We start from the raw sequence: 19,488 nt of genomic DNA, 5'->3' as shown, positions 1-19,488 counted from the left end.
ACAGCATTTATTCTATGAGCCCAAGATAATATTCAGAATTCCACATCTACTAATATCAAAAATTCATTTGTCATGTTTGGGCACACTTACGCAACTTGGCAAGATCTCTTTCAGGTATCTGTCTTTGTAAGAGTGAATTTTTGTAAGGGTGTACATATCCTGTTGCTATTCTTCTGAAACTTTCCCACAGCTTACCTCCTTTCGATAGTAGTCATTCTTGTAAATGTCTCTTGCCAGTCCAAAGTCTCCAATCTTGACAATGCGAGAGCGTGGATCAGTTGTGGAGACGAGACAATTGCGTGCAGCCAGATCTCGGTGAACGTAATGCATTTCCTCCAGGTAAACGCAACCCTTGGCAACATCCAGACACATTGAAACAAGGTCTGCTAATGTCAAACCACTGTCAGCCTATCATGGGGAAAAAAATGGAGTGAGGGACTGAGAAACCGAGAAAAAGCTTCATGTAGATACACATATCATTGCATACTGTTCAAACTACAGTACTGCAACAACCAGCATATAATAATTATGTAAACACAAGACACACACACACACACACAATAAGCCGAATGTAGACAAAAATGCCTATAAAGATGCACTTGTGCAAGATGAAATAATGAACAAATGCTTCCAATCAGTCTTCATTAGTGAAAATGATTTTGCAGAGGAGGAGGGAGTGACTAGAAATGTAGTATTAAAAGATGCAACAGTTGAAGTGCAAGAAGTATCCAAATTACTGGAAACACAGTATGTGAGTAAGACTCCAGGACCACGTGGGATCTCTAACTGGATACTAAAGGAATGCAGAGAACAACTGGCGGATAAGATTCACAGTTTAATTGTGTGTTCTCTGGAAGAAGGGAAAGTGCCTCAGGAATGGAAAAGGGCCAATGTAGTGCCAATTTATAACGGAGGGAATAAGAAAGAACCCTTGAATTACAGACCAGTGTCCCCGACCAGCATGGTTGCAAAACTGTGCGAGAGAATCCTGAAAGTCAGATGGATAAATTATCTGGAGGAGATGGACATTTTGGCAGAAAGTCAGGTTAGATTCAGGAGTGGAAGGTCGTGTGTTTCCAATTTGTTGTGCTTCTACTCAAGGACGATAACATGCTACATGACAGAGAAAGGTGGGTGGATTGTGTGCACAAAAGTGAGAAAAGAGAAGGACTTAGGGATGCTGGTCCAGGATAATTTGTCACCTGAAAAACACATTAACAAAATAGTTAGAGAGACATATAAAATTTTTGACAAACATAAGAGTAGCATTTCATTACATGGATGAGTAGATGATGAAAAAATTGATAGTGGTCATGATCTGCCCCAGGTTGGAATATGCAGCAGTAGCGTGGTCCCCACATTAACCCCTACACTGCGGGCATGTTTACCGATGTTTTGCGTGTGCCACGGGGTTATTCGGGCTCCGACAGACTCTCAAAAAATATTTGCCAAAAATCAGTTATTAGTCCTAGATTATTAAAATTACATATGCTTATGGCACATACCTTCAGCTTTCTCCTGGAATGTTTGTTGAGCCTTCATCAGTTACCGTAGGAATTGTGGAGACCTCTGAAGTTGGGTAACGAAGTCTCCACTTTACACTTCCCGACAACCCGTAATATGATTACCACAGCCAGATATTAACACTATAAACACTACTCTATGATTTTCAAGTAGTTTGGGATCCATACTCCAAAAAAAAAAACACTGTGAAAGCAATGAAAATTATGAGCGCGTCTGACAGTCGCACTTGTGCTAGTTCGCTCTTGGTACTCTGTCATTTATTATTCATAAAACCCCTCACACTTTATATTTCTGTTACTATATAACACTTGTATATATTTACAGTCTTTATCCATAAGTTTCCTTCAGTAGTATTAGTTTATTGTCACTGTAGGGATTCAATTTCTTTCAGTAAAATACGTAGCATTCACTTTCTCATCCTGTATACTAGCATTGAGAGTGAATGTCACTTTCATCTTCACTCTCATTACTCATAGTATTCAGACATGCTAGAGTGAAACTTTCACTTTCATTACTCCTAGGGTATATACTCGTATTCTTATAATACTACTCATTTACATTTCTATTTACGTTCTCTATTTTATTTACGTTATTTACATTTCTATTTTATTTACACTGTGTTATGCACTGTCACTTGAAGTAACTTATAAAACTGTTTTCCATTGTTCACGTATATTTACATTCATTACTTTCACTTGCTGTTTACACATTATTTACACATTATTTACAATTCCACTTGCACTGTTTTACTCAATAGAAAGAACGTAGTCACTCTTTTATCAATTGTCAGCCCTTTACCTCTTTCCACACGAGGTTTAGTAGGGGGCAAAGGTCACAGGGCCCTTTGCATGGGGGTGAAAAAGTCCCTGAAGTCAGCAAGACGAAACAGATGTACCTCCACTTCGGAAGATGAGAGTAAACTGATAAGGGAGGGCTGGGTGGAGGCCTACTTAGGGGATATTCAGTACTACCAATGTTAGCTCTTGAAACAGCTATGTATAGCACTGAAATGATTGGCAGGAAATCTAGACAATACATTATAAATTAGGTAGTTCCAGGTGAATGTAAATATCACTTAGGCTTCTCTCTTCCCTCCTTATATGTATATTTATTATGAAAATAGATTATACGGCATATTTCAAGGGGAAAAAAACAGCGAAAATTAGCGAACGAGTGCACGTGAGATGTTGTCAGGTGATAATTAGCCAATTCCAGGTGTATGGCACTCTCACTTACCTTATTTCTTTCTTGTATATATGATTTGGTATAAGAATAGGGCATAGGGCTTATTTCAATGGATGAAATCAGTGAAAAATTCCAGGGAAGATTTACTTAGCGTAGCACGGCCGGGCAGGCGAGAGGATAGGGTATTGGAGGGGGGGTAGGGAGGGGAGTCAAGAACGGGGAGAAATGGCTAAATTGTCAACAATGGATGGGAGTACAGATGAGATTAGGAGTGCTGACTAGTGTTGGACATTGGCAGTACTGACAGATGATACAAGCCCCCACTTGGAAGCCTGGGTGAATTCAAAATAACACAGAATCACAAAAGCGACGCCCTGCGGTATGATCCCTTGCTCACAAGCGTCACGAAAGTGACACCCCGCGGTTAAGGGGTTAAAAGAAAGATATACACAAGATAAAGAGAATACAAAGAACAACAACCAAGATGGTCCCTAGCCTGGCAGATTTGTTGTACAGGGAAAGGCTGGAAAAACCTGACTTGCCTTTCTCAGAAGAAAGAAAAGAGAGGGGTGACATGATTGCAGTGTTCAGGGCCTGGACAGGAGTAGAAAAAATTGACAGAGAAGATCTGTTTGTATGGGATGGGAGAGTAGCAAGAGGACACAGAATGAACCTGAAAAAACCAAGTTCATCGAAAGATATCAAGAAATATAGTTTTCCATATACTCGAAGATGCACAGACCCGTGGAACAGCCTGGACAAAGAGATCATCCAGTCTTAAACCTTAAAAGAGTTCAAAGCAAAAGCTGACTTATCGAGAAACAGAGACGGGACCCCACAAGAATAGTTCATTTCCTGTACATCACAACTAGGTAAATACACACACACACACACACACACACACACACACACACACACACACACACACACACACACACACACACACACAAAGCTTATTACTTTTCCCACAATTGTACAGGATACAAAAGCACAGCTAAAATTATCATAACACTTCAAAATTAGTAACAATGAGCTAAAAATTGCAATACAACCCACCCCTCGGCTGGTACGGAGATAGGACAAAAGATCCCCACCCTCCATCAGCTCAAGAATCAAGAAGAAAGGGTCATGGTCAGTGCAGACGGCCAGCAGACGAAGGATGTGTTGGTGCTGGAAGTGACTCATCAATTGGGCTTCCTTCAAGAATTCTCCCTTCTCACTCTCTGTTGCTCCTTTCCTGAGTGTCTGTGGAAAAGCAGTAATGTGAGGATGGAATGGGGGAAAGGTGAAGAAGAAATAACAGATGAACAGGGTGAAAGAATTACAAAATTTATAGTATGGGGGAAAGAATAGAAGGAAAGACAAGATGAAAAGGGAAAGTAGAATGGAAGGTATGAGGGAATGGTGTGATGGAAAAGTGAATGGAAAGCAAAAATGGAAGATATGGGAGGAAAAAGATGGAGAGTGAAAGAAATGCAGAATGGACTATATGGGGGAAAGGATAGGAGAAGCAAAGGGATGGAAAAATGACAGGAAAACAGAATGGAAGGTATGAGGGAAAGATGAGATGGAAAAGTGAACTGAAAGCAAAATGGTAGGTATGGGAGAAAGGTGAGATGGAAAAGTGAAAGGAAAGCAGAGTGAAAGATATGGGGGAAAGGAGAGATGGCAAAAGTGAAATTAACGTAAAATAGGAAAAATGGAAGGTATGGCAGGAAAAGTGAAAGGAAAAGTGAATGGAAGGTCTGGGGGAAAGAAGTGGTGGAAAGAAAAGATTGGAAAGTGATATGAAAGCAAAATGAATGGAATGGGGTAAGTGAGGTATGGAAAGAAGAGAAGGAAAAATGAAAAGAAAGCACAATGGACGGAATGAGGAAAGGAGGGGAGAAAAGAAGACATGGAAAGAGCAAGGCAAATGCAGAATGGATGGAATGAGTGAAGGCAGAGAAGGAAAAAAGAGAGAGAGAGAGAGAGAGAGAGAGAGAGAGAGATGGAAAGAGTGAGGGGCACACAGAATGAAAACAATAAAAGGAATGTAGAGGAGGAAAGAAATCATAGCCAGAGGGATGGCAATGCATAATGAGAGGAAAATGAGTGAAACAGGGACAAATAATAATTACACAAAGTGGATATCTCATGCAAGGAAGCAGGAAAGGATGCCCCTTATCCAAACATTAGGCCTTGGCTCTGTTATGTCAGTATCCGGATTTCTTTGTCCATATACGAATATAAAATTTCTGACATGGCCAGTTGGGCGACTGGCTGGCCTCTCTGGCTGCGCACTGGTAATAGACCCTAACCTACCAGCTGAGCAAACAAGGCCATCCGCCTCCTCACCAAACAAAGTTACCCGGCCAGCCACTCAAGCCGTGCACGCGGGTAATAAACCTAACCCACCAGCGGAGCAAAAATGGTCGTCCACCTCCTCACTGAATGGTCAAAGCCGCCTGGCCAGCCACTTGAGCCGCACGCTGGTAATAGAGCGTAACCCACCAGTTGAGCCAAAATGGCCGTCCGCCTCCTTACTGAATGGTCAAAGTCGCCTGGCCGGCTGGTAGACATGACATGGTAACACTGTGTTCAGTGGCAGGTAACACACGTCTCCACTCATCGTCCAACTCTGACAGTTAGAGGAGGAGGATTCCAACATTTGTTAAGTGATTATGTTAGCCACTAGACCACAGGGGATTACTGTACACCAGCTACTATTCAAGCTAGCAAGTTACAACGTCTGTCCACCGTTTGCTGGGTGGTAAGTACAGTACAGTACAGTACTGTAGCAATTAAAATTCTTTTTGCAACATTCATTGTCTTCATTCATTATTTTTGTGGATTTTTTTTTTTGTTTTTTTGTTTATGCATTGTTTTCTTATATCAGATATTCCCATGCATATTTTCATATCTAAATAACTGAAAGACCAAAGAACACTGCCAAAATTTGGAGGGGTACTGTACATATAGGCAGGGTCTGAATGGTATGGGTATTGTCCTGTATCCAGACGTCATCCATATCCGAATGTACCAATGGCTCTATCATGTCGGATAATCAAGGGATCACTGTATACAGCATTATTAGAAGCTGATAAGAATAATAAACAATCAGATACAATAATGCTGACAAATTAAATTTAAGTTTAAAAACAAATAAACAATCAGATACAATAATGCTGACAAATTAAACTTAAGTTTAAAAACTAATTAACCCCATCAATAAACTGATTTATTTTTTTGTTCTTCCCATTCCAAAACCATTTCATTCTCCTTAAGGATGGCTTCTTAACTTCAATACCAGATGCTGTCTGTGGTCCCAGACCCTGTACCCCAAATTATTTTGATTTTTTGCTGAGGCTACATTGCATATGATAATCGTGTGTTTTACCCACACACTGTATTTCATTTAAACATAACATTATTTATGAAATCAGCAAATAACTGTTCGTGGAAACCAATTATCCAGCAAATGCCAGGCTATTTTCCACACAGCTATCACCTCTCTACAGGTAATTTCCCAGAAACTGCTGAAAATTGCTTGTTTTCAAACCTTAATATCTTGGAAACTATAGTCCATCTATCTATCTATCTACTGCCAGACGCTTTAATCCCTTGTATGGGGTGGCCACAAACAAATCGTCTCCATGTCGCCCTGTCCCCCGCTATTTCACTGCCCTGCTCCCAACTCACACCCCCCCTCTCTCATATACCTCTCCACTCCATCCCTCCATCTCATCCTCGGCCTCCCCCTCCCTCTCTCCCCCCCCCACCTCACTCATGTACACTCTCCTCATCAGTCTCTCACCCTCCATCCTCTCCACATGGCCAAACCACCTCAGTGTGTTCCTCCTAACGCTTCCTATCACATCCACATCCACACCACAATGCTCCTTCACCTCCTCATTTTGTCAGCCTGTCTCTCCATGTGATTCCACAAGCTCCTCTCAAATAACTCATTTCCACTGCTCTCACTCTTGGCTTGTGTCCCTCCAACAACGTCCATGCTTCACTTCCATACATCAGAGTTGGTATCACAATACTGTCATGTAATAACTTTTTAACTTCCATGCTCACTTCCGTGTTTCTCATCACTGCCTTCAAGGAACCAGCAACCTTTCTTCCTTGTTGTACACTTTCAAGCACTTCACCCTCCAAACTTCCATCCTTACTCATCACACTACCCAAGTACTTAAACATACTCACGTTTTCCATTTCCTCCTCATCCAGTCTCACTGTACATTCACTGGCTTCACCTCTCTCGAAGACCATAACTTTACTCTTCCCTACATTCACCTTTAAATTCCATTTCTTACACACTCTCCCAAACTCATCCACCATGCCTTGCAGCTCTCCTTCGTCTTCATTTAACAACACAGTACTGTATCATCTGCAAACAACAGTACAGGGAGTTTCCAAACACTGTCCTCTCTCATTAGGGCCACTCCAACATCCACTGCCCTACCTTGTAACTCTTTTATAACCCCATCCATATACAGACTGAACATCCATGGAGACATGACACATCCCTGTTTCAACCCAACATTCAAACAGAAAAATCTCACTCAATTCACTATCCACACGCACAGCAGCCTTAACACTCTCATACATACTCTTCACAGCATTCAACAACTTCCCATCTACTCCATATATTCTTAATATTTTCCACAATCCTTGTCCATCCACCCTGTCAAATGCTTTCTCCAAATCCATGAAGGCGGCATACAACTTCTTTCCCTTCTCTAGACACTTTTCTACTAAAGATCTAAGAATGAATATCTGATCTACAGAACCTCTTCCGTTCCTAAAGCCTCCCTGTTCTTCTCCAACTAATTCCTCTGTCATTTCCCTAACTCTGTCAATAAGTATCCTATCGTATACTTTTCCTATTACACTGAGAAGACAAATGCCCCTATGATTACCACACACTACTTTTTCCCCTTTTCCTTTGTACAGGGGAATAATTATGCCTGACTTCCAATCATCTGGGACTTTACCTTCCTCCCAAGCCAATCTGCACATCTTCCACATCCATTCTACTACTATCTCTCCCCCATGCTTCAGCATTTCACCACACACTCCATCAATTCCTGGGGCTTTCCCCATTTTGACTTTCTTCACTGCTTCCACAACTTCCATCCTACTGATTTCTTCCTGTCTTCTCACCTCCCTCCTTCTCCCAGTCATTCCCCAGCCACTTATACTGGCATTACTTTCATTCTCTATGTTCAACAATTCATTTAAGTGTTCTCTCCATCTGCTCACTTTTTCTCCCTTCTCACCTAGTAACCTATCATTTTTATCTTTCACTTCCCTACTAACTTCACTGCCACCCTGTCTGACTCTCTTTACCTCTTTCCAGAACATTTTCTTACATTTCCTCCACTTGACACTCAGATTCCTTCCACATTCCTCATCCACTCTCTTCTTACTCTCTCTTACTAATCTTTTCACCACTCTCTTCCTTTCTACATGTAACTCTCTCTTCCGTCTCTCAACTTCTTCCACGTCCCTATTTCTCATCCATTCATTATACGCTTTCTTCTTTTGTGCCACAGCCTGTCTCACCTCTTCATTCCACCATGCTGCTCCTTGCACCCCCTTTCGTCTCCTCTTCACCCCACATACCACCTCACATGCTGCACATATTTCCTCTATGAATATCTTGCACACACCTTCCATGTCCCCCATCTGCTCCAATTCGTATTTACCCAATCATTCCTCCACTTCTCTCTTATATTCTGCCTTTTTCTCATCATCTTGTAACCTTTCCACTGTCCTTACATCTACTCCTTCCTCCCATCCTTCCCTTCTTCTATTTCTCCATTTTACTTGGACCTAGATGGTGATGGTCAGAAAGTCCACTCCTTGCATTAATAATAATAATCCACCATGCTACAAAAGCACAAGGAATGCCTTAGTATACTTCCCATAGTCTAAGTATACAGCTACATATTTCAGCAAATGCAGTAGGTAATCTTACATGCCTTAGTCACAAATATATCTTTCCATGGAGTATGTGTAGCATAATGTTGACTCCATCACCCCTTGGAGTTTATGTAAGAACTATATTACTGGGCACAAGTACCCAGCAATCTTCCACTTCCTGCTCAAGTATCTCCTGCAGTACTTCACTCAGATCACTGTCAGAATGATCATTGTCACTATCAGCTTCATCTTTCATCTTAAACTGGCAGGTACCCATCACTCAAATTTTCACTATCTTCACTCATCTTGAGGAAAAATGGACAAACAAAATGTGCAAACGTGCACCTTATCTGATTATCGGATGAAAAAAGGCACCTGTTCCTCTCCTCTCATTAATTCAGATATATCATGTCCAGACAGAAGTCATGAGATGCCAACACGGGAAATGATTGGGTGAACACCACAAGAGGAAGGAGCTAAGCAGTGGCCTGGTGAGCTTATCCAGACATACCCAGAGTAGCAGGCAGGCGAGCTACCCTTCCCAGCATTCCCCTGTACATAAAACGAATGTTTGACATTTGATATGCATCACAGCCTGGTATACCTGGAGTGATATGATGTTTGACATGCATGATGGTCTCAAAGAGGTTAATATCAAAAGGGTCAATGAAGGCTATACTGAGCCCCTCCATCCTATGCAGAATAAAAACATCTAAAGACAACATGAATAAAATAAAGACGACATGTTTCTGCTGAAAAGATTAATAAACTCTGATTGGGCATCTGTTTTCAGTACCAACCTTAATGGCAACTTTAGTGACTTCTGGCATGCCTGGAAGTTCACATGCGGTGCCCTCAAATACCTCACCAAACGCTCCCCTGCCCAGGAACTTGGTGCGGGTGATGCAGTGACGAGACACATGTGGTAGGTCAAGATCATCACCTGGAACATGCAGCAAAACAATAAATAAATTCATAAAGTCACAATTCTGCAGGTCTGAATGGTGAGCGAATGAGTGTCTGGCCCATATCACGATGGTGGTGGTGGTGGAGATGCATAACAGAACAACAAAAACTGTAGAATTGGTCTTGATTTAACACTAGTTGTTGCTGTTATTGTAGCTCAACCCTAGTTCACATGATCAAGCAGACCCACTGACCACAGGTAAGCAACTGCCCTTATGGGGTTGTCCCATAGGTTCCCTACACCTCTGATGTTTGTGTCTCCAGTCTTAGTGTGACATGTGCTGTGCAGTGCTCCATAATGTGTGTCTCATCTACAGGCTGGGCATGTGACATCTATAATTCCATCCTACCCAAATCTAAGCTGGGAGTTGAGGAGGGCTGGGTGATGTCTTGCTTTAAGTCTAGTTAGGTGAACTTCATAACCTCTAAATAAGAACACCTCCCATGGGTGGATGTAAGGTGGGATAGCTTGTAGTATGGTGCTGTGATCAAGGTGTTGTATTGCCCTGCATGTGAGGTGAGAATGTAGGTGCTTTATCATTGTTAGTTTTGGAAAATCTGGAGATGGGATACTGATGTAGAGGGTTTGATAATGTCTGTGTGGTGCATATTTTATTTGCCTAGGTGTGTTGTGTGTCTCTGTTAGAGGTGTTGTGTACTGAAACAAGCTACAGTTCTGCAAAGAATTGTGCACCCCTCATATCAAAAAAGTCTCTGACAGGGAGGACTTTAGTTTCAGACTGTAAGTGAGCTGTGGGAGTGGTTTTGGCACGGCCAGCAGTGACGCATATGGAATTGTTCTGTTATTATCTGCAAGGTGTTGTAGTGAGTATTAGATAAGATGGGAACCCCTGCCAGGGAGGCACAGGAAATCACTGATCTGATGTATTGTTTGTTGAGTAAAGAGAGTGTTTCTTTTTGCTGTCCAAAGTTTGGCCCTGTAGTTGCCCTGAGTACACTGAATCTGGGGTTACACCACCTTTTGATGTCTTGGACATGGTCCTTGAAGGCGAGTCCAGTGTCATATATCAATCTATGGATCTCAGTGGAGGGTGTGTGTGGCACTGGTAATTTGTTAAGTGTGGTGTGCAAGGAGTACTTGTGTTTATGTTTAATGCTGGTGATGACTGTGATGGTGGATTAGGCTGGGGCAATCTTCAGCCTGTTGTCTTCAACCCAAGTCTGCAGTGTACTGAGGTAGTCCTGTTGCAATGTGCAGGTAGTGTGCTGTGTGGCTGTTATGGTAATGTTAGTTGCACATGAGGCAATATTTGTGGGTGTCTGGGTGTGGGAATATCATCCATGTATAGGTTGAACAGTAAGGGTAAGAGAATGGAGCCCTGTGGAACTCTGTTGGAGAAATTTCTCTTTCATGATGACTTCCCCTGGAATGTAATATGTGCTTGTCTACCAGATAAATAGTTGGCAAGCTGGCATGGTTGGTGCTGTTTCCCTTATTTGTGCTGTCATCTTGGTGATATGATTGTGTCGCAGGATGGCAATGAAGGCTTTACTAATACTGTATCTATTGTTGTGAGAAGTGTATGCTGAGTGGGTGTCATGGAGTTGATGCCATTCAATGCTTGTGGTGTGAGATTAGTCAGTAATGTGATTAGTTTGCATCACAGGATGGCATCAAAAGCATTACTAATACTTTACATATTGTTGTGAGAAGTGTACACTAAACAGGTGTCATGGAGTTGATGCCATTCAATGTTGAGGTGTGAGATTAGTCAGTAAGGTTCTTCTTGAATGCAGTGCTCTGAATCCACGTTGTGAGGGAACAAGGGGGACATGGGGAGTGATCTTACCGAGAATGTGACATTCAATTATTTTGGATGGTGTGCTCAGTAATGTTATGGGTATGTACGAAGAAAGGGATGTTGGGTCTTCGTTTGGTTTGAGTACAGTGTCTGCATAAAGTACAGAGCGCCTGCCACAGGAACAACGGGAAGAAGCGCTCTGAAGTTTTGTGGTCTGCAGCCTAGTCTCACGGCCAGCTAAAACTATCGTATGTCTGGCAACACAGACACAACAGGAAAACAAGACGACCTTTGGTTCCTGCCTCAGTGCTCTTTGAGCTGCCTTTGAGGGTGCATTAGTGATAATTGCTCCCATACCGCTACCCTCTATTTCCACTTGTTAGCTTGTTGGCTCTGCAGTTTTTGCAGCAATACACCCAGATGGCTCCCACCAACCTCAGTGCCGAAGAAAAGGCTCGGATTTTGGCCAAAACTCTGTCAACAAAAGAAATAGCAAGGCATAGGGGCCGTGGTGAGAGTGCTTTTCCCACTGATTTCTATGGCAGGTGCTCTATACTTTTTGTGGATATTGTACAGTGATGACTGTTCCATGTTCCAAGTAATGGGAATGCTACAGTGTGCATATGAGTAGTTGCTGATGTTTATAAGGGCCTGGATGCCTTGTGGTCCTAAATGTTTCAGGTGTGGGTTGCTTTTTACACTGTAGTGAACCAATCAAACGGAAGAAATTATGAGCACATAATGACACTATAGTTGCGGCCCACAACTCTGAGATTGTCCCTATCATACCCTGGCAACCTACCTGTCATCAATGCATCCAATTTTGTATCATATTATACACAAATCATACTATTATACACGGATGTATTATACACGAATATTGTTATACGTGAACATATCATACACAGATCACAGGTGTACCATATTTTACACAAAATCGGATGCACTGTTGATGGGTACATTGCCAGGGCACAATAATGACAACCTCAGAGTCGCGTGCTGTGACTATAGTGTTTACCCTCATGAATTTTAAGTTTGGCTACAACTGCTGTAGCTTCACAACAAACATAATTTCAGTATGTTGGTTTACAGCATATTCCTCCAAACTGTTGCAAAATACTGTTTATGTTCAGCCTGAATGGAGAGAATGTGTAGGGCTAGTTTTAAAGGACATGTTAATGATTTGTTCACCAACTATCATACTGTATTATCTCTTGTCTTTGCTTTCTGGATCCCTGCCTCACACCAATATTTAGTGGGGAAACTGGTTGGGATGATAATGGTGTCAAATATAAGATGCAGTTTTGACAGAGTGTCGCTTGATGCTCCACTTAAAACTACTGCAGGTCTTTATCTAGTTTTCTCACAGCAAAATAAGCCAACTCTAATTATTTATCAATTCAGTAAAATGTTAGGCATGCAGGCTTGCCTTCCACTGATAAATTAAACATTTAAAAAGTGACTGCTGTCTTACACATAGCTATGAACCCAGGGGATCTTTGTATTAATTCTCACTCTCTGGAGCAGCAGTGTAGCTTTGGTTACATTTTTCATTCCATAGACATGGACTTGAATCACCTCTAAACAACATCTGTCAGACTTAATTCATGGGACAAGCTAAACTTTTGAAATATGCACATTATATCAATGGAAGTGTGAGTGATAATGGTGACGGTGACTGTAATAATGATAATGATCATGACAATGACGATAATGATGATGGTGACAGTGAAAGTAACAATAACAATAATGATGATGACAATGATAATACTCTAATACTGATGATGATGATGATGATGATGATGATGATGATTATGATGGTGAAGGAATGTATGTAGTCTTTTAAGTGCTGACCTGGGAAAGTAGTGAGGTTGTAAAGCACATTATTTTCAGTGACGAAGTTGTTGTTGGTGGGAAGCTGGTGTAGTGTTGCCAGTTCCACCTCTCTGGAACGCTGGTGGTGGCCTGAGTCAGTCAGTGAGGCAGCCTTCAGCTTCTTGCGCCTCCTCTCTGATCGCCTCACTACTTCACACAAATTTAATGTATTAACCCCCTCGACTTTAGTTATGTATTTGTGGTTTGTTCTTGCTACTTTTAAATTATTTTATTCAGTTAGTAAAAGCCCTCTCATACTGAAGGAGGTAATAAAGGCCATATCTAATATCTCCAACTCAAAAAATCCCTCTTAAGTTGAATAAATCATCTGGAGATACGATAAATAAACTAAACAATGTGTTCTCAGGATGAGAGAATTAAACAACAAGCAACAGGACACAACACTGTGGCAGCAGTAAGTAGTGTACTTGTTCTCTAAAATATTAACCCTTCAGGTCAAGGACTTGTTTTTTCATTTGTGCCACCTCCAGATGATTTAAATGAATTTAGGGGACATCACTTGTGGTGAAGGGGTTAATGAAAGCTATATCTAACCCCTTCCGTTTAAAAAATAATCTCACTTCAGCTGAATAAAATCACCTGGATGTGGCATGAGTAAGATGAAAGATGCATTTTGTGACCATGGTGTTAAGGTCATAAACAGCAATATAACAACAATCTATACCTCATACCAATTAATCTGGCCAGGCATGTATGGCAACACTGTTCCTGCCGAGATTCTGATTGGCTGGAGGTGTTTGTTCGATTTTGTTGTTGCTTAAACCGGTACTCTATTATCAGATGTGATACTGAGTTTGTCAACAATACAATCGTCAAAAGCAATAAGAAATCCGTTATATACTTAACAACAATGAAGTTTTCGTAGGAAAATAGAGATATTGAGTCAACAAAGTATTATAACAGTCCAAGTCAAGGTCAACATTCGAACAATTCCTTTAAATCTGACACTCCGTAATATAACAGAAAATTAAGGAAACCTGCTTAATCTAAGCGTTGGTATAACATTTAAATTTTAAGATCAGTCTGTACTGTGATAATAGAGGATAATATTGAAATAGTTTTCCTTTAGCCTACTTTGATTTTTTGCGATTTTTTCAAACCTCCCTCTCCGCAGAACTCGTCTTTTCATTAGAATTTTTAATTAAACAGAGATGTGGCACGATTTACAGGTGCGGACTGATCTTAAAATTTAAATCTGTGTTATACCAACGCTTAGATTAAGCAGGTTTCCTTAATTTTCTATTATATTATGGAGTGTCGGGGATTTAAAGGAATTGTTCGAATGCTGACCTTGACTTGGACTGTTATAATACTTTGTTGACTCAAATATCTCTATCTTCCTACGAAAATTTCATTGTTGTGAAGTATATAAAGTATTTCTTATTGCTTTTGACGATTGTATTGTCGACAAATTCAATATCACATCTGATACTAAAAAGAGTCAGTTTTAGCAACAACGAAATCGAACAAACATCTCCAGCCAATCAGAATCACGGCAGGAACAGTGTTACCATCCATGCCTGGCCAGATTAATTGGTATGAGGTATAGTAAAGATTTCACAAATATACCATACTGAAACTAAGCAAAAAACAAACACCAACAATGGCAGCCAGATAATACTATAAGCTAAAGAAAACAAGGATATGATTTTTTTCTACTAACAGTAACATGATCTGCTTACCAAAGAAAAGGCATAAAAAGAGAATGGCCAGGAAGAATATGGCAGTAGGTATCGTGGAGGCCAGGATGGTTGGGAGGTGTGCTTGGGACAGCATGGTAGGGCCCAGGATGGTCTCTATCACGTTGGCCTCACTCCATGGCCCAGCACCCACTTGGTTCACGCCTCGAACTCGGAATATGTATCGTGGGGATTCCCTCAAACCACTGATGTCCCAGTGGTTCGCTGTTTGAAGTAGGGGGAAAAGGTGAAGCTCATATTAAAAATATTTTTGAAATTATGATTCAAACAAAATATATATATATATATACTGTATATATATATATATATATATATATATATATATATATATATATATATATATATATATATATATATATAGTAGTCCCTGTACTATCTTCAAGCCTACTATCCGGACTCCCCACTTACCAGACATTTTGGGCCCAGGCCTTTGGAACCCCCCCCCCCCAAAAAAAAAAAAAAAAAAAAAAATCCAACATTTTTTTCAACCTTACTTTGAAATTTGCGCACAGCGCCGAACAGCTGTGTGTACACGCAGTGCTTGCTTCCCACCTTCCCCCATCCCTCCCCAGTTACCACCTAACTACCATCCTGACTAGACGCTCATTCGATGGATGCCGAAAGAGCTCATTTTTGTGAATAAACTGCAATACCTCGCCACTAGACCACATGGTAATTTACAGTGTTGTGCAGTGTTATGAAATTAGAACTCAGAGTGCAAAGATTAAGTACAGAGTGTAAACTGGCAGTTGAAACTGGCATGGTGCAATCAAGAACAGAATGTGCAGTATTAAACAAACATAACTCACAGTGCAAAGGATTATGTGCAGCACAACACTGGATTACTGTACGTGCTTCAAGAGCATTTTCACCACTGCCAGAGCCTTAGAGAAGGCTGGTTAACCTTCGTAACGAATGGCCACGGACATGTTGTAAGTACCCTGTACACTGTTAAATATTTTCCATGCTCACTTCTGATTCCTCATTCTCTGGTTCCTTTTCACTTATTTCATACTTTCTGTCCCTTATTTGTGTGAATAAGGTCTTAAATAGGTGTTATGCATGTTCGGTTGAGAGTTATGTAGGTGGTTTTCTGAGTAAGGCTAGGTTAGGGTCCATAAGTACCAGTCCAGGAGGCAGGGGCCCACTATCTGGACGGACCCACCTTCTGGACATGCTTTTGGCTCTATTACATCGGACAGTGGAGGGATTGCTGTATGTATATATATATATATATATATATATATATATATATATATATATACACTTGTATTTAAAGTAAAAAACATAGCTGTCAAGTTTGAATTATAAAAATCACAGACATAAGCTAGGAGTACACGAAGTTCATCCTTTACCGATGCTCTGTTTTCAAGAAACTGGGACAGACTGTAGGCTACATGAAAATCTCTTAAGGCTGCCAATACAGGATTTATTCTTGACAGTATGGGGTTACACTGTGGTCTAATGGGTTAATGCACTCCCACTGGATGCAACCCATATGGGTTTACATCTAAAAGATGATTGAAGGTTATTGGTCATATAATGCCTCTCAAGGACTGATGACTGGTCACTCATCTTAAATGCCTGGACTGAGCAACCTAGCCCCAGGCCCCTACACTCCTAATGGAGCAATACAGGGATGAATAGGACACAGAAGAGATAAGGATGGGTATGACCTAACCACAAACACGTCACCTCCATGTCACCCTGCCCAGTCATATAGCAAATAAAAGGATGACACGGAGGCAATTTGTTTGTGGCCACCCTTCTGGGATTAAGGATTCTGGCTACTGATACAAAAAGACAGATGAACTAACCTGAGGCATTGTAAACTGTGGTGTATGTGTGGTTGATGGTGTGTGATGATGTGTGGTCTGGATAGGGTGCAGCCTGAAGTGTGTATGCCAGTATAGGTGCTCCATGGTCATCTGCTTCCCGCCACCATACCCTCAGGCCCAGGGGTGCTCCTCCTGCCTGCTGTCGCATCACCTGCCCTGGCACACCAGGGGTCTCACCTGGGAGAAGATGGTTGTCAAGAGGTTGGAGATGTTGCATGTTGCTTGAAAGGATATGAATCTGTTCCCTGACTGCGGCAGGGAATAGTCAATGATCTGACTTTTGTTGTTAAAACAGACTTTATTTATCTTTCACAAGAACCAACAACCTGTAATAAAAACACCTCCACAACTATCAGTGCACTAGTCATGAGTGAGACTACAAAAACTGTTCAATATAGACAGTGGGTATAAGTAATGAGGTGGTGACAAGTGAAAATGTGTGGAACATTGGAACATAACAGGACTGCTGGGACTCAGGGACTGGGCTGTCAAGTCTATGCCCAAAGGTGAAAACAAGTTTTCCACAACCGTACATGACCCCAACAGGCATAGTGCAGCCATCTCCTTCTCCAGCCCCATCTTATGTACAATACAGTCAAATACAACACACACACGTTATCCAAGCTCCCAGTAATCAATAAATTGCTATAACGATGTGAAATAAGTTAGGACCGTCTGCCTGTACTCACTGCACTGCTCCCACAATAACGACAATGGTAAGACATGAAAAGCCCGCCAAGCATGCTGACACACACACAAATCTACTGTCACCTGCAGGAGCCAAAATGGCCACCACAGCTTACAGGTGCAGAAATCAATTTTGATGCTTCTGCACAAGCCCCATAGCTCCTGCCACTCCTCTGAACAGTTGGGCTGCTCTGTCCCCCACTCTCTCTCTCTCTCACACACACGTCTTGTGGTAGTAATCATATCTCTTGTGTTCATCATGCTGCATTGTTCTCTCACTCCCCTGCATAACATCAGAGGCCCCTAGCAACTGTATGTTTGCAGTGCTAGTTATGAAATGGCCTGTGTGTGTTTTATTTACCTTAATTTTTTTTCTTTTAATATGTAAAATAACTAAAAGTATGTGATATTGTCTGGCCAAGGTGCTACCATTAGTGGAAAGTGTGATGCTCAGGGCACTATCCCAGGCCAAGGGATGGGGAAGCACCCAAGGAAGAACAACATCTTTATGGTGAAGCTAGATATCGTCAGGCAACATCAATGCAGCCAGATTGCTCGTAGCATCTTTGACACACTAAGGATACTTGTTTCAAGACTTTGTTGTCTTATTTCTACTCCAATTCTCTCTTAATATTCTTTCTATTATACCCATAGGTGATACAGTAAGGGAAAGTCGTCAGGTAATGCATTAGAGGAGGTCTAGGAACCAGTCCAGGGGGAAGGATAATTTATTTCTTTATTTCCTTGTTTGTTTGTTTTATTATTTTTGTAAATTTTGGGTGGGTGGCCCTTGACCTCAAATATAACTCCACTGAACCCATGTTATAATTGTCCCAATACCCATAAACTGCTATCCAATCCACTTTCCATAACGTAACACCATCAGATAATGGAGATGTGCTGTACTTACGTCTGTTTCCCTCTCCTTCCTCTATTTCATCACTGGATTCATAGACACTTGAATATGACATAGTGGACTGAGGAGTATATCATCATTCATCTGTAGGTGATACAGTAATATATGCATTTGCTCACTGTCTTATTCAAGAATCTATTAATCCAGCAATGAGAAAGATGCAGGAAAGGCAGACAAATTTCAGTATCTGACTGTATACCCAGTCAAACCACCTGCAGAGTAGTTCATGATCTCTCATTCAACCACCTCCTCATTATCATATCCAACACAATCAAAGCAAAGCCAGCCAAAAACAGCAAAAACTTCACTCATTTCAAGAGGGCAAACTAAGCACCATTCACAAAAGATGGAAAAAACATCTGAAACTTTCTCTCTGAACTTTTTCAATCCACTGACAAAACAATCACCACCTTGAACAGAATCATTAATCCATCTCTTCATCATCCAATCCTTTTTTGCCCCCATCATGAGAACAGCAGCCTGAGGCTAGTCATCCCCAGTATTTAAGGTGAAAATGACCAGCATCACTCACCCCTAAGTGGCATTATGTAAGCAATGAAACCCAACCACACATCGGATATAAGCTCTTACAGGATCAATCTGGCTGCAGTGTCTTAACCCACTACATAACTAGCCGACATTTGGTTGTATGGTCTCCACCCAGTGTGGTAAATGGCTTCCTGTTATCTTTACTGTAGATAACAGAAGGAATCACTGACATCATCATCATTATGATCCACACTTTTCCCACCACAGGATGAGGTGATGTAAAGTTGAGGGAGTCAAGAAAAAATGGTGGGAGGGGGAGGGGGGGGAAACTAACCATAGTCTGACCAACTGAGTGAGCCACACTCTCACTCATAATTCAAGTGCCTGGAATCCTGACTCCACCTCACAGGCATACAAATCCATGCTTATGCATTTCATACCACCTATCAGTTACAGTCAATCCAATGACTGTTCCTCCACTGGGAAAGAACAGGGGTTCCAAACCCATGTCATACATTCCTCCATACAAAATTCTCCCAACTGCCTCAATCAACTGTCAGTTCCCAAGCCTCATCACTCCACATATTTTGATTTCAAACACACTCATT

At 41.3% G+C, this 19,488-nt stretch overlaps 1 protein-coding gene across 1 annotated transcript in view; it reads right to left on the bottom strand.

The window, feature by feature from the left end:
• sev (receptor protein-tyrosine kinase sevenless) overlaps nt 1-19,488 on the bottom strand; it is a 212,496-nt gene that overhangs the window by 5,970 nt on the left and 187,038 nt on the right. The window contains exons 32-37 of the mRNA XM_080272579.1: nt 16,768-16,965; nt 14,933-15,154; nt 13,209-13,379; nt 9,426-9,568; nt 3,766-3,954; nt 196-408 (exon numbers count right to left, since the gene is read on the bottom strand). Coding sequence (XP_080128705.1) covers nt 196-408; nt 3,766-3,954; nt 9,426-9,568; nt 13,209-13,379; nt 14,933-15,154; nt 16,768-16,965 — 1,136 coding nt within the window. The remainder of the gene's footprint in view (nt 1-195; nt 409-3,765; nt 3,955-9,425; nt 9,569-13,208; nt 13,380-14,932; nt 15,155-16,767; nt 16,966-19,488) is intronic.

The sequence above is a fragment of the Coenobita brevimanus genome, chromosome 1 (genome assembly GCF_032717465.1).
Source record: "Coenobita brevimanus isolate Jiangsu-jjx chromosome 1, ASM3271746v2, whole genome shotgun sequence".
NCBI classification, from domain to species: Eukaryota; Metazoa; Arthropoda; class Malacostraca; order Decapoda; family Coenobitidae; genus Coenobita; species Coenobita brevimanus.
Note: the sequence above shows the minus strand (reverse complement) of the source record. Positions and strands in the feature narration are given on the sequence as shown.